The 14,542-nt window shown below is 51.8% G+C and overlaps 1 protein-coding gene across 4 annotated transcripts; it reads left to right on the forward strand.

Moving 5' to 3' along the window:
- Nucleotides 1–621: 621 nt before the first annotated feature.
- Nucleotides 622–14,247, forward strand: CHIT1 (chitinase 1 (chitotriosidase)). Of its 4 annotated transcripts, XR_001007180.1 has the most exons (12): nucleotides 622–741; nucleotides 1,769–1,798; nucleotides 4,473–4,674; nucleotides 5,250–5,306; nucleotides 6,689–6,854; nucleotides 7,091–7,215; nucleotides 8,027–8,150; nucleotides 10,497–10,682; nucleotides 11,017–11,130; nucleotides 12,463–12,589; nucleotides 12,953–13,023; nucleotides 13,192–14,247. XR_001007180.1 is itself a non-coding variant. In XM_011990488.1 (11 exons), exons 1-11 carry the CDS (start codon nucleotides 717–719, stop codon nucleotides 13,434–13,436), a joined length of 1,401 nt encoding a protein of 466 aa, XP_011845878.1. In that variant the 5' UTR covers nucleotides 622–716; the 3' UTR covers nucleotides 13,437–14,247. The 4 variants fall into 4 exon arrangements, 3 of the variants coding, with proteins under 3 accessions (XP_011845878.1, XP_011845879.1, XP_011845880.1); XM_011990488.1 differs by lacking the exon at nucleotides 12,953–13,023; XM_011990490.1 differs by lacking the exon at nucleotides 12,953–13,023 and having other exon boundaries at nucleotides 687–741; nucleotides 6,689–6,818; nucleotides 12,550–12,589; nucleotides 13,192–13,663.
- Nucleotides 14,248–14,542: the final 295 nt, after the last annotated feature.

Raw genomic sequence — 14,542 nt, forward strand, 5'->3', positions numbered from 1 at the left:
TCTCCATGTTGGTCAGGCTGGTCTCAAATTCCTGACCTCAGGTGATCCGCCCACCTCAGCCTCCCAAAGTGCTGGGATTACAGGTGTGAGCCACCATGCCTGGCCTGAATGTCCACCGTTATTATTCTTCATAAGAAACGTAGGCATTTCAAGCTATTACCAAACTCATAGCCACTATTTATCATTGTCTATTTTTCTCCATCAATGGATATGAAAATATTACTATCATGAAAAATAAATTATATTTGCAACCCCATTATCTTCCAGATGGAGAAGCAGTTTGAGAGAGGGCAGCAGAGAAGCAAGAGAGCTGGTCTGGAACCCAGCTGCCTGACTCGTGAGTCATTTCTCTTCCTCCAAAGCCCTGTTAAGTCTGGGGCTGCTTATGGTCCTCACCACCTACACAAACAAAGTCAGGGTCATGTTCATCCATCAGGAGGTTCAGGGCCATTTTCCGCTTTCCTCTGTTTGGCAACACTAAGAGCCACCCTCTGATTGTTCCAGAAAAGCAAGAATTGCTAAAGGCCATTGTGTCAAGTTTGCCCAATTCATGCTACTTGACATCTTACCCTGCCCCACCCTGCTCCCACCCCTCCTCCCGCTAGTGCCCCTGATTGCAACACTCCTGGCTGGGGTGGGACAGGGTAGCCAGATAAAAGCAAAGCAGGACCTGGAATGCTGGTTTGTATGGGCTGAGCCTGCCGCTGAGCTGCATCATGGTGCGGTCTGTGGTCTGGGCAGGTGAGCTGTCAGGGATAGTGGGCTGGGTCTCGGGAGCTGTGGGGAGGTGGGGATGTGCATGTCCAGGGACCCCTTGCTACCCTTTGCAAGGAAGCAGGGGGACTCAGGAGAACTTCAGAGGGTCATTTTATCCCTCTCCATGCCTCCTGGTTTGCAGCCCCTTAATTACCTTTCCTGTGGGCTCCCCCTTAGGCTCTTTCAACCCAAGAGACTTCATGTTGCAAGGGAAGGCTTTTCTCAACAGGCTGAGGATGACTTGACTTTCCTCTTTCTGTCCTGAAAGCCCAGAGTCAATGAGGCCCCTGCACTGGGTCTTTGTGTCTTTCCCATGTTCTTACGTCCCTCCTGTTGGCCTTATCCAAGAAGCACCCACTGCGAAGAGCCTCTTCTCTAACCTCATATTGGCTGTCCTGCAAGAAGGCAGCCTGGGGCCAGGACCCTGGGCATCCTTGCAAATTTTCACGCAGGTTCTATTAGGTTGACAGAGAAGTCCAAGGTCACCAGGTGAAAGAGATCTCTTTGAAGGAGTCCTGTCAAGGCCTAGGTCTCCACGGCTGTGGATGCCTGCTACAGCCAGGCGCGGAGAGGCAGCAGGAAGCGTAAACGATGGGAGCAGAGGCACAGGCCCTCCCCAGGAGCTGATCTCTCCCCGTGCAGCCCTTCCTGATTGGTTCTTTCTAGCCCCAGAACAGGTTTTCTTCTTGTTCCGAAAGAGAAGCAGTCTCTCTGAATAACTCACAAGTCAGCGGTTTTTCCACAGGCTTCCTGAATCCACACTGCCCTTTACCGAGGCATAGAGAGGGGGCAGCCTCAGCCCAGGGAGCCATCCCAGGCCAGAAAGGGACCCCCATGGTCTGGCCTGCATGAAGGGATGGGCACAGTGCCCTCCTGGGTCCCTTCTGGAAGGAGAAAGCTTGATTAGTAGGAAATCAGCCCTCCCTGACCACCTCCTGTGCTTCCGTAGCTGTGGGGCTGGGAAAGTGAGAATGGCAGCGTAACCCTGGCCTTCTCTCTTCTGTTGCTCCAGGTTTCATGGTCCTGCTGATGATCCCATGGGGTAAGTGGCCTCTTTCTTGGAGCTAGCTCTTGAATCCCTTAGCCCCTTCCCTGGGCTTTGCTTCATGTCCCAACACACTTTCCCTGCCACACCTCCCCAAGAGCTCCAGATTTCAGTAGTGACTCTCTTCCAAAGCTCAGACCCTGCAAATGTCCCCATCCCCTAGCAGCCCTCCCGGGAAGGCCCTTGCCTCCTTATCCACTAGCTGAGCTCCTGCACATGTGTGGGTCCAGCTTGCACATCAGCTCTCTCAGGGCTTTCCTTTCCTGGGGTCGCTGGCTCCCTCCTCTGCACTCTGTGCTCTTGCAGCACCTGTGTGTTTTACAGCGCATTTTGCACTGCCTCTCATTATTGGCTCAGATGTGTCTCTGCACCAGACTCCAAGTTGCTGGGGATAAGGAACCTTAGCCTCATCTGGCTCAGCATCCCCAGCCCCTTAGCTCCGCGAGGATAACACACTGCTTCCGATCTGTTGAACCGATCAGATGTAGAGCTTGAGAGAGGCAGGAGGGAGCTCCTTGTTGTGTCAAATGGAAAAGAGACCTTGGGGCACCTTCAGCAACTCGGACTCCTGGTCCCCCTCTTGCCCCACCTCATTCCCTGGGCATCAGTGGCCTGGGAATGCTGGCCTCTCAGACCTTGTCCTGTGACTGTGCCTCTCACATTTGGCTGTGGCGTTGGACGTACATTTCCCTCTCAGCCTCATAGGAGGGAACAGCCGCGGATACAGGTACAGCAAACATGGGGAAGATGAGAGGTGGGAGATTTCTCAAAAAGCTTTAGTCCAGGCTACTTCTGGGCTTTCTGCAGTATAGTAATAATAGTAGGACTTTGTGTGAACTAAGGGTTAATACACACAAAACACCTAGAACAGAACTTCTTCCATGCAGTGTTCCTCCGAGTGTTTTACATGTATTAACTTTAGCCCACACGGGGGTCATGTGACACACATTATGGGAGGTCCAATGGCCTCCCCGTTTCACACAGCAGGAAGCTGAGTCACACAGTGAGTAAGTTGCAAAGTTGGGATTTCAACCCAGACACTGACATGCCAGAGTCCCTGCTATTAACAACTGCACTTTATTTTCTCCATAGTACAGAAATTCATAACAATATTTGATATGCGACAGCATGACATGACAGAAAAAGAGCTTCCTGGCTCCTTCCTACGTGGCCTGGAGGATGAGTTCTCTGGGTTCATCCCCTCCTTCCTCTCTTTTGCTTTGGGCAGTTCAGCAATTCTCCTGTATCACTGCAGGCTACACCCCAGCCCCACCAGCACGCTGCACTCCGGGGTGCCCCCTGGTTAGAAACAGTGACAACTCCAGAGCCACGTGTATGCCCAGGGTCAGCCCTCTATGCTCTTGGGTTCTAGTTGAGGCCTGTCTGAGCGCTCTCTTCCCGAAACTCTCCTATAGACACTTTGCACCCTTCCTCTTCCTCGCCCCCTCCCTGTCCATGTGGGCATTGGAGGGGGTACAGAGAGACCCTGCTGGGGCAAAGGGAAGTCCCAGGTTCTAGACACCAGCCACAGACACGATCCAGTCCAAACTCACTGCTCCATCAAGATCTTGGCATAAAATGTTGGCTCACACGAACCACACCATCATAGATTGAGAGACTGGAAGAGACCCCAGAGACCACACAGTCATTATCAGATGGGGCCAGGATTGAAAAAGAGTTGGACCCAAAGTCTATTTTTGGCAGATGCTGGAATGAAGACTAGCATTCTTGCTTCCTGATGTCCTGGTCAACCCTGCACAGGGCTGACCTCAGTGGGGGTCATCACCACCAGGCCCTCACTGGGAACAGACCATCCTACCCCCTGCAAAGTCTTTTCACACACTATAGGGTACTCTAGAGACAAGTACCCTATAGTGTGTGGGGTACTTAGAGACAAGATGCCTTCTCCTAGATAAAATTAGCTCTTTATTAGAATCTCAGCAGTGATATTGATAAACATAGATTATCTACAAGGGATAACAGGCAAATGCAAATGGCTTTAATGCAAGACTAAAGAAACATAAACCCAGGCCTGTAACTGGGGCCTCCTCTCTGCTACTTATCGATTTGCATTTTAATGAAGTATTCTGAGGTATTCCAAACCGTTTTGGAAAGTTCTGCCTGCCTTCCTTCTGCAGATGAGCATGCCATGTCTAATTCCCTCTGGGCCTCATGCTGGGGCTGCCTGGGGCTACCTTCTTTCAGGTTTCGGGGCCTGGAGGGGAGACCCTAACTGGGGGTAGGGAGACCTGCCTGCCAGACCCTGGTCCTGGGAGCTCAGACTCTGAGACTAGCAACTTTTAAGGATGTCAAGGAGTCAAGAGGCTTGGGTCGCAGCATGGCTGCTCTGCCCTCTTAGCAGCTGTACTGATGAGGACGGGCCCCAAGCTCGTGAACTTCAACTTGCTTCCCGGGAAAACAAGTCTTGGAAGATGATGGCCCTACCCACTCAGTGTTCTGAGGATCCCATGTCTGGCCTCTGAAAATGCTTTCCCACCTGCAAGGCTCCACCCACACAAAAGCAAATGCCATTTCTGCCTGTCGCGTCCCTCCACTGACTCCAGGTGTAGAAGAGGGAGGTCCAAGGACATTGCCTGCCCCAGACGGAGGGTGACAAATCCCCAGAAGGCCCTGCTGACAGCTATCTCTTTTCTTTACTCCGACGGGCCAGGTTCTGCTGCAAAACTGGTCTGCTACTTCACCAACTGGGCCCAGTACAGACAGGGGGAGGCTCGCTTCATGCCCAAGGACGTGGACCCCAGCCTTTGCACCCACCTCATCTACGCCTTCGCTGGCATGACCAACCACCAGCTGAGCACCATTGAGTGGAATGACGAGACTCTCTACCAAGAGTTCAATGGCCTGAAGAAGATGTGAGCCAAAGCAGAGGAGCAGGGTGGGTGGGGTGTGGTGGGGGGACAGACAACCTCCTCCCAGAGCCAGGCACCTCCCCAGAACCAAGGACCTGCCACAGACCCACTGTGTGGCTTTGGGCAAGTTGTATCACCTCTCTGGGCTCTCCTGTGCTTAATGAAAGAGGTAGGGGTTGCTTAGGGGATCCCAAAAGGCCCTTCCAGTTTAGGTCTAAGTGGGATCGGGATTGTGAGACTTTCTGTCTCCCGTGAAGGCCCTTCCTCATTGTGAAATTGATCCACCTTTCAGCCCCAGTGTTCTGGGTGCCTTCACAAAGCCTCTTGAGAATCTGCCCCAATCCTTGCTTCCTGAGCCCACGCAGCGGTGTCTCCCCGGTTGGACAGGTGGTTCTGGGAGTCAGGAACGTGACTTTCCTTTCCCAATCTATAGCTGTCCCCGGAATGCTAGTACAGGCTCTGTGCATAGACACTTTGACACGTCCCCACCCTTGTTGCTCCTCCCCATGGTAACATCCCTGCCAGGGAACCCTGAGAGCTGGCAGAGTAAATCCTGCTGTGTCTCCTGTCTTTCCCAGGAATCCCAAGCTGAAGACCCTGTTAGCCATCGGAGGCTGGAATTTCGGCACTCAGAGGTTAGTTGACTGTGGTCACCTGTGTGGTAAAGTTCCTGGATGAGAACCTGGTGCACTGGCCAGAGGGAGCCCTGGTCAGAGGGAACGCTGGTCAGGGAATCGGGCCAGGCTGAGGTGTGGTCGGGGAAAGGAGAGGGGAGCTGAACTCTGGGGGCTGCATTTCTTTCTGGGTTCTTGGCACCCCAGCAGGAGGGCAGCACAGTGAGCTTCGTTCCAGGCTGTTTCAGATCCAGTCTTGGCAGAAGCACAGGTCTAAACACAGCAGAGGGCTCAGACCTCTCCAGGCATCAGTCTCTTCTTCCATGAAATGAGAAGAGGGAGGGTCCCAACTAATCCTGACAACATGCAGTGTCTATGTTTTCTGAGCTCAGAAATGGGTTATCTTGTCCCAGAGAGAATGTTTATTCCACTTCTGAGTATAAAAGGTAATCTGTGAGATTGAGCCTGGGTGCCAAAGTATTGGCATTTGGGGGACATTTTTTAATGATTTATGGAGATAATGGAATGGAGTATTTGAAACTTGGTGTTTTCTAGAAAATCCAGAATATATGGCTCCCAAAGCTCTAAACAGTCTTTCTAAAACTATTTTGGATCATGAACCCTTTTGGGAATCTGATGAAAGTTATGACTCATCTTCCAAAATAATGCTTATATACAGATTGTTTATTGAAATGCAGAAGTTTTTAGCCTGGTGTCCCCAGACTAAATTAATAAAAATAAAATAGGATCAATCTGTAAAGGACTTGAGACCCCCAAGAAGTTCAGGGACTTCCCACTAAGGAAGGCAGATGTGGAGAGGTGGTTCTTGAGGCAGCGTAGGGATTTTGACGAGCTCCAGACTAGTAATGGTAATAAAAACACAAAGCACTCTACAGGTGTGAGCTAGAGGAAAGATGACCAGGTTAACCTGCCAGGAAACTAAAACAGTGGGCTCTCCGGGTCTTTACTAACCTTAGTAAAGGAATCAGAGAAATTCTCATTAGCGAAAAATCCTAATTAGAGAAAAATTAGTTTCTCTAATTCCTCTTCTTTTTAAACCTTCATTCCGAGGGTGTCAACTAGCTCTGATTCGGGGTGGGACAATTCAGGGGCTTGGAGGGAGCCTCTGGAGGGAATTTTGGGAAAGGCTTCTAGGGCATCCATGAGCCCCTGGTGGTGTTGATGTTCGGGGGTAGAAAGCGCTCTGGATGGTCCCCTTTCCTCAACCCAGACCATAACTCACCAGCAAATATCCCTGCAGCCTCTGAAGAAGCCCTCCCAGCGCCCCTCCCGGCCCAGACACAGAGACGCACTGTCCTGAGTGTTTTCTCGCCTGTCTCTGAGTGAGAGCGGCCCCCTGTTTGGTCCAAGGCAGGCCCTTACTCCCCTTCATCACCTCACAGGTTCACAGATATGGTAGCCACGGCCAACAACCGTCAGACCTTCGTCAACTCAGCCATCAGATTTCTGCGCAAATACGGCTTTGATGGCCTTGACCTTGACTGGGAGTACCCAGGAAGCCGGGGGAGCCCTGCCATAGACAAGGAACGCTTCACAGCCCTGGTGCAGGTACCGCTGGGTGGGGCGGGGATCACCCTGTCTGCACAGGGACCCAGCGCTGGAGCCCCCACAGCACATATGAGGGTTGCTCTGCCCCCAGAACCAGCTGCTTCACGTATCTACGTGGCACAGATCAGGCCTGTGGTCAGCTCTCAGACTTCTACCAGTGAACATCTACCTGGGGCTCACAGGGGCTGCCTGCCTGGTGCGTGCCCCTGTGTTGACTCTGAGCTCCACTCCCACAGGACTTGGCCAACGCCTTCCAGCAGGAAGCCCAGACCTCAGGGAAGGAACGCCTCCTTCTGAGTGCAGCGGTTCCAGCTGGGCGGACCTATGTGGATGCTGGATACGAGGTGGACAAAATCGCCAGGTGAGTCTCAGGCAGATGGCTTGGAACTGTGTTCTCGGAAGGAGGAGAGGCCAAGGGTGGACTGAGCTTTCCCAGGGGTAGAGCGGGTGTTCACCTACAAGGCATTTGGAAAGTCCCATCCTTACACCAAAACAAAAGCAGACAATTCCCTGATTTTGTACTCAGGGTAAAACTAAGACACATCCAGAAAGGCTTTTCTCAGTGTCTGCTGCTGCCTGTTCCAGATCCTTCATTTTGGATCTCTGCCCTCTTCCTTGGGAACTCATTCTTAAGGTGAAAATGCCCCTGAGCGGGTAGGGAAGCCATTGTCTTCCAGAAAATGTGTTTTCTGGATCCTTGCTCCTCAAAGTACAGCATGTGGACTCGCAGCCCCCACAACAACCAGGTGCTCGTTAGAATTATGGACTGTCAGGCCCCACCTCGGGCCTTCTGACGAAGAACCTTCATTTTAATGAGATTCCTGGGCGATCCGTGTGCACACTGAAGTGGGAGAAACCCTGAGCTAGAGTTTCCTCCAAAATAGCAATGTAGCAGGAGGCTTCTTGAGTGGAATAGGGAGGGCCTGGGGGTGCTGAGGGGACAGTGGGGTGAGGATGACAAGTTTGAATGAGAATGAGAATGGCCTCCATAAGGGGGCTGGCTGGGACTGCTGTCTGGGTCATCCCCTGCAGAGCCAGGTGAGCCTGCCACCTTTGCCTCTGACCCCAGTGGTTCCTCCCTAGGCCATGCACTGAGGGAGTAGGAGTAAGAAAGAAGGGCTCCCCTTGCCCCCAATCCCTGTTCCTCACCTCCTCTTCCATGCCTCCTGCAGGAACCTGGATTTTGTCAACCTTATGGCCTACGACTTCCATGGCTCTTGGGAGAAGGTCACAGGACATAATAGCCCCCTCTACAAGAGGCAAGAGGAGAGTGGTGCAGCGGCCAGCCTCAACGTGGTACGTGTGGCCGGAGGGCTGAGGCAGGACTCCCCTGTCCAGCAGGCCCTGTCTGGTGGCTTCTTTTGAGCCCCAAGGCCCTCATAGGAAAAAAGACACAGGGCGCTGAGAAACCAGAAGCTTTTTCGTTTCTTTGTTTGCTTGTTTTCTTCTATTTTCCTGGTCCCTACCCCTACTGAGGGGAAACTTCACTTCTGTGGAGCATCTTGGCTGATGGTAGACACAGCAAACCAATTTGATGACAAACAAGTGACCAATGGGGAAGCCCACTTTGAGCCTGAGTCTCCAGCCAGCAGGCCTGCTGCTTCCCTCACACACCTCCACCCCATTTCCTTCAAGACAGTGGGCAGACTTGTGCTCCATGGTCACACTGGTTGACCTTCTGGAAGGCGCTTTCAGGGGTAGGAGCTTTCCCAAGTTGATAACATCTCCACGGATGTCACTAAGGATGGAAGCACCCCCAGCACCTGCAAAGGGCAGCCTTCATTTTTAGACTAGGGTAGGTTGGGGTCTCCTAACTTTTCCTCATTGAGCAACCAAGACACTTTTAATTTTTAAAATTTTATTTATTCTTAAGAGATAGAGTCTTGCTCTCTCACCAAGATGGGCACGCTAGTGGCATGATCATAGCTCACTGCAGTTTCATCCTCCTGGGCTTAAGCGATCCTCCTGCCCCAGCCTTCTGAGTAACTGGAATCACTATGACCAGCTAATTTTTTTTAAATTTGTAGAGATGGAGTCTTGCTATATGCCCAGGATGGTCTCAAACTCCTGCCCTCAAGCAATCCTCCTGCCTCAGCCTCCCAAAGTGTTGGAATTATAGGCATGAGCCAACATGCTCAGCCTAGATCCTCTTTATAAGCCCTCTCTATATCTTAAAATATAGAGAGGGTTTATAAAACCCTACAGAGAGGGCTTATAATAACTATATTGTTTTTCTTTCTTAAAACAAGCAAAACCAAACAACAAAGAGAAAGCCCTAAATTAAAATGCTTTTTACTTTTGGAGAGCCCACATCTCTGTATATCAGCTGGAGTGGGACATCTTTGACTTTCTGGCTCTTTCATGAATAAAGAGCACCTCTTTTAGCCAGTGAGCCAGGCACCCACATTTCACACTGAGTCCGGCCTCTCCATCCCCGTCTGGAAGACTGTGTGAGTTTTGGAGGAAACTGTGTCCCTGTGCCGGTGGGGAGACACAGAAAGAAAGACATTCAGCTGAGAGATGAGTGGGGTTGGAGTCCCTCCAGCACCCTGCTCTCCACACTGTGTACCTTGAATCCACTGAGGAATGGAGGTTATCTTATTTCTACAAAGAGGCCTTCTACTCACCACACGATGTGCCCGGGGATTGCTTCTAGCCAGAGGGGTGACTTTTCCCAACTTGCACAAAAGTGCTATAACAGATCAGGAGAAGCCCCGACTTCTGCCTTCAGAAAGCACCAGTCTGATCAAAGATAAGTCATATAGATGGACAAAAAGAAATGTATTTAAATACATGTAGTGAAAGCTGTTCTTTACCTAAGTGCTAAGTGGGCTCAGAGTAACTAGACCTTACAAAACTAGGGCAACTTCTGGGGAAAAGTGAACCATACTCTTGGCTTAAGGAATGAGGCTTCATTATTCATTAATTTATCACACTCATATCGGGTACCTTCTCCCGTCACAGGCCTGGGGGTGTCACATCAAGTAATACATAACCGGGGGAAGGTCTTATTCAGAGGTGGGTAAGGAAGCCTTTGTTCTATCTGAGCATCAGGTGTCATTCTAGGTACTGGGGATACAGAGATAAATAAAGCAGACTCGATTCCCTGCTTTTGTACTCAGGGTAAAACTAAGACAACAATCATGATAACAATGATGACCATAGTGACCCTTTATTGCGTTGTGCTGACCTTTTGCATGCATTATAACCTTTAATTCTCACAATGCCCTAAGAGATGGATATTTTCCTTATTCCCATGTTACAGACAAAACACCAAGGCTCAGTGAGGTTAAATAAGCTGCTGGGAAAGGCAGGGATCTGTGTCTGCCTTGTTCACTTGTGTGTCTGAAGCACCATGGACAGCGCCTGGCACACAGTGGGCCATCAGTACACAATGATTCAGTGAATGGTTGTCTGCATCTGAAGTCCATGCTCTCTGATTATCATGCCATGCAGCTTCTTCACTGGGGTCACGGGTTTAAGGCAGGCTCTACAGAAGGTGGGGTAGGGCTGGAATACTAACGAAGGCCCTTGGGGCTCCAGTTGAGGAGCCCCTGCCCTCCTAGTTCTGTCTCTGGATCCCCCAGACTTAGAACCAGGTCAAGGGCTGAGAAAATTAACCCTGCCCTCTTCCGCCACCAGGATGCTGCTGTGCAAATGTGGCTGCAGAAGGGGACCCCTGCCAGCAAGCTGATCCTTGGCATGCCTACCTACGGACGCTCCTTCACCCTGGCCTCCCCGTCAGACACCAGAGTGGGGGCCCCAGCCACAGGGTCTGGCACTCCTGGCCCCTTCACCAAGGAAGGAGGGATATTGGCCTACTATGAGGTAGGAAAACCCATAACTACCCTGGGTACTGTGAGGGTCAGGGGGTACCTGAGAGAGCAGAGGGTTCCTTCTCCCACCGTTTCTGAGTAAGGATGCCAGGTGCAGAGAATTCTGGCCAGGTAAATTCCATACCATCCATACTGTCTTGAATTTATCCTTAAGCCCAGGTGCCTCAAGCTGAGTTCAGCGTTCTAGGTCACTGCAAAGCACATCCTGATTCTCCAGGCTTCCTCAGACAGGAATTTTCCAATCTCTAGTCTCCTCCTGGTGAGGAAGGGAAGGTGCCTGCAAGAGCCTCCCTCCTCCTCCCCAGTGTTGCCTTCTGCTCCCACAGGTCTGCTCCTGGAAGGGGGCCACCAAACAGAGAATCCAGGACCAGGAGGTGCCCTACATCTTCCGGGACAACCAGTGGGTGGGCTTTGATGATGTGGAGAGCTTCAAAACCAAGGTGAGGCCCAGCTCTGCTGGCAGGGGGGTGGTCCTGAGTGAACAAGGCCTGTCAATGACATGGAATGAGGGCAGTTCAGGACCTCAAGGGTGAGTCTCCTTTAAATGTCCCAACATTTCATAAATCTCCACGTGATCGTATTTTGTACCTTTACTACCTATTGACTCAAAAAAGACAAAATGACAAAAAATTACTCTACATTTAGTAGCACCCTGGAAAGGATTTCTAAATACTATACAAATTCTACAGACATATGAAGAGGAGAAATACACATGGTGAGGCATATAGCTTTATTCAGCCCATTGGCAATAGCTGGTGCATGTTCAAATTACAGATCTTTTGCTTTACTTATAGGACCCCCTTCTCCTGCCCAATATTGGTGGCCTGAAGAGTTAGTGCATTTACCTCGTTTCATGCCACTCTCTCCTGTGAAACTGTTAGCTCCTGAAGATGGATGCTTCACTAGTTTATCTGTACATCCCACATCAATTATCTTGTGTGGTTGACAGTGGCAGCTTCTAGAGGTGGAGAATTGCAGGCGGCCACGATCCTGGCTGGGGAGATGGGAGAAGGGGTCAGGGTGGAAGGGTGTTTCAGATAAGTCCTAAAGCATAGAAGGTGGCCATTCTTAGGGGTGAGGGAGCAGGCCACTGCACAAGCAAAGACGTGGGTGTGAAGCAAGTAGAGGCTGGACTCTGAGAACAAAGTGTAGGCCCACATAGCTGGACCCCCAAGCAGGGCAGGTAGAGGAAGGGAGCTAGCCGAAAGGGAGGCTGGGGCCAGCAAGGGATCAAGCACCGTGGCCCCCTGGCAGGGTTAGAGGACAGAGAATCCCACTCTGAGGAAACACAGTCATACCCTCAGGAAGCCTCAGGAATCTGGTGGAGGGAAGATGGCTCTCAGGGAAGACAAAGACATGAAGACAGAAGCAAGCCTTGATTGAGATCTTTTGGAACTCTGAGTTGTTCCCTATGGTAACTGAACTTACCTTGATCAGCATACAGTACCCTTAAATAAAGCAGCTCAGCCCACACATGACCAAGCTGTGAAGGGTTCCCACTTAGGGAGGTGCACACATCTTCCCGGCATACCCGCCCCACCCCAGGTCATGCTTATGTTAAGACAAGGAGACTGCAAAATGACTGATGGCCAAGCAGCATGAGGACTCAGCACCCAAGCTCCCAGCCCAGTGCTGTCTCCAGAACCTGCAGCCACTCACAGGCCTGAGGCTGCTGGAGAAAAAAGGGCCCTGTCCAGATGAGGTAGCCAGGCTCTGCGGCTGGCCGGGCTAGGCTTCCCCGGGCTCCTCCACTGCATCCCCTCCCTGCACAGGTCAGCTATCTGAAGCAGAAGGGACTGGGCGGGGCGATGGTCTGGGCACTGGATTTAGATGACTTTGCCGGCTTCTCCTGCGACCAGGGCCGATACCCTCTCATCCAGACGTTGCGGCGGGAACTGAGTAAGTAAGGCGCCCCGGGCCAGTGGCGGAATTTGGAGGTGGAGTATGAACACAGCTCCATGCATCCAATGAACTGTAGGTCCTGGGTCCTTCTGAGGAAATGACTTTGCCCCAATACTGTAATTTCCCAAGCTTCATGCACCCCTAGGAGCTAAGGAAACTGTCAAAACAATTTTCCTTTTTGCGCTTTCTCTTCCTGGTTGTAGCAATGCCTGCCCAGGGTGTTGTAACCGTGGCTTCCCTCTAGAGGGCCCCCAGCCTGGGAGCAGCAGCTTGTTCCTCTCTTATCTGGGAGAAAGCCTCCCCTTAGCCTGCAGTGTGTCACCCCCACCTGCCCTCAGCAGTATCTGGTTGTGCTTGCAGATGGGTAAAGACTTAACTGCCTGTCACATGTGTAGCCAGGTGTTGTCTGTGGCACTGTGCTTCAGCTGTAGGTATGGCTGTTGTCTGGCTGTTCTCTGCCTGGGGTACCTGGCTGTACTCAGCCTGTAGGGCATATGGTGCTGGGCTGCTGCCTGCCAATGGTTGCTGCCTGTGTGCTCTGCCTGTGGGTTTGGGATCTCTTAGGGGGAGCCTTGGTTGAATCTTCACTGTCTTCCCAGGTCTTCCATACGTGCCTTCAGGCACGCCAGAGCTTGAAGTTCCAACACGAGGTCAGCCCTCTGAACCTGAGCATGGCCCCAGCCCTGGACAAGACACGTTCTGCCAGGGCAAAGCTGATGGGCTCTATCCCAACCCTCGGGAACGGTCCAGCTTCTACAGCTGTGCAGGGGGGCGGCTGTTCCAGCAGAGCTGCCCGGCAGGCCTGGTGTTCAGCTCCTCCTGCAAATGCTGCACCTGGAATTGAGTCCCTAAGGCCCCTCCAGTCCCAGCTTCGAGGCTGGGCCCAGGATCACTCTACAGCCTGCCTCCTGCGGTTTCCCTGTGGGCTGCGATCTGGCTCCTGCAGGCCTCTCTGTGGTCTTCCTTTACCCAGGCTTTCTGCTCTCAGCCCTGCCTTCCTTTTTTCTGGGTCTCCTGGGCTGCCCCTTTCACTTGCAAAATAAATCTTTGGTTTGTGCCCCTCTCCCCAAAGATGTGGTGACTTAAGAGGCTCTCTAAGCACACTGTTGACTCCAAAAACATACGCAGGTCAGAGCCAGGTGGGAAGGTGGTCTGTGCAGGATGTGCCAGGCCCTGTGGCAGGTCTTGCCTCATGAGTCCATATGCCAGTGGGTGGTTTCCAGTACACAGGTGACGGCAGCCAGAGCACGGCCCCAAGTGCAACACGTTCTTTGGTTATTGGCTCAGAAGCCTGGAAACAGGAGCTTCTGCAGACCTTCACGCAGGTGTTATTCCCAAAATACCACTAGATGGCAGCAGAGAAGAACTTTTCCCTGATTTAAGTGCTCTGCGAGCAGCCACACAACATTACAGTAAGAATTTGGACCCCTGGTACTCAGCGGGCTTCGAGATAAATCCTGTTTGGGCCCTTTGCAGGCCCTATCTCACCTACTGCCCCCGTTCACCAGATGAAGAAGGAACAATGATTATTCTCACTTTACAGGCATTTAAACTGAAGACTGATTCTAACCAATTCTGAGTCCAGAACCAAGGCCTGAAACAGGCCAGAGAGCATGCACACGGCGTCCTGGTTAGATAAAGTCATCCCAACATTCCTGGCTGCTTTGGGCTGCACCTTGATCATTCTGTTTGAAGAAAATCTGCACAAAGCCTAATGACCCAGCCTGTTATTCACTCCAAATTGGTTTCTGGGTGGGACTTGGGAAGGCAGCTGAGGATTGGGACAGGTGAGATGAGGGGGAGGCGGTTTGGCCCCCCACGTGAGTACACCCAGCACCAGAGCACCAGTGCCCTCGTCACTCCGGCAGCCTGCCTGTCCACGGGCATTCTGAAACCTGCTCTCCTCAGTCCAGAGCACAAGCTGCTGGTGCATGTGCTCTGCCCCCTGAG

Source organism: Mandrillus leucophaeus, unplaced genomic scaffold (assembly GCF_000951045.1).
Source record: "Mandrillus leucophaeus isolate KB7577 unplaced genomic scaffold, Mleu.le_1.0 Scaffold38, whole genome shotgun sequence".
Taxonomy (NCBI): Eukaryota; Metazoa; Chordata; class Mammalia; order Primates; family Cercopithecidae; genus Mandrillus; species Mandrillus leucophaeus.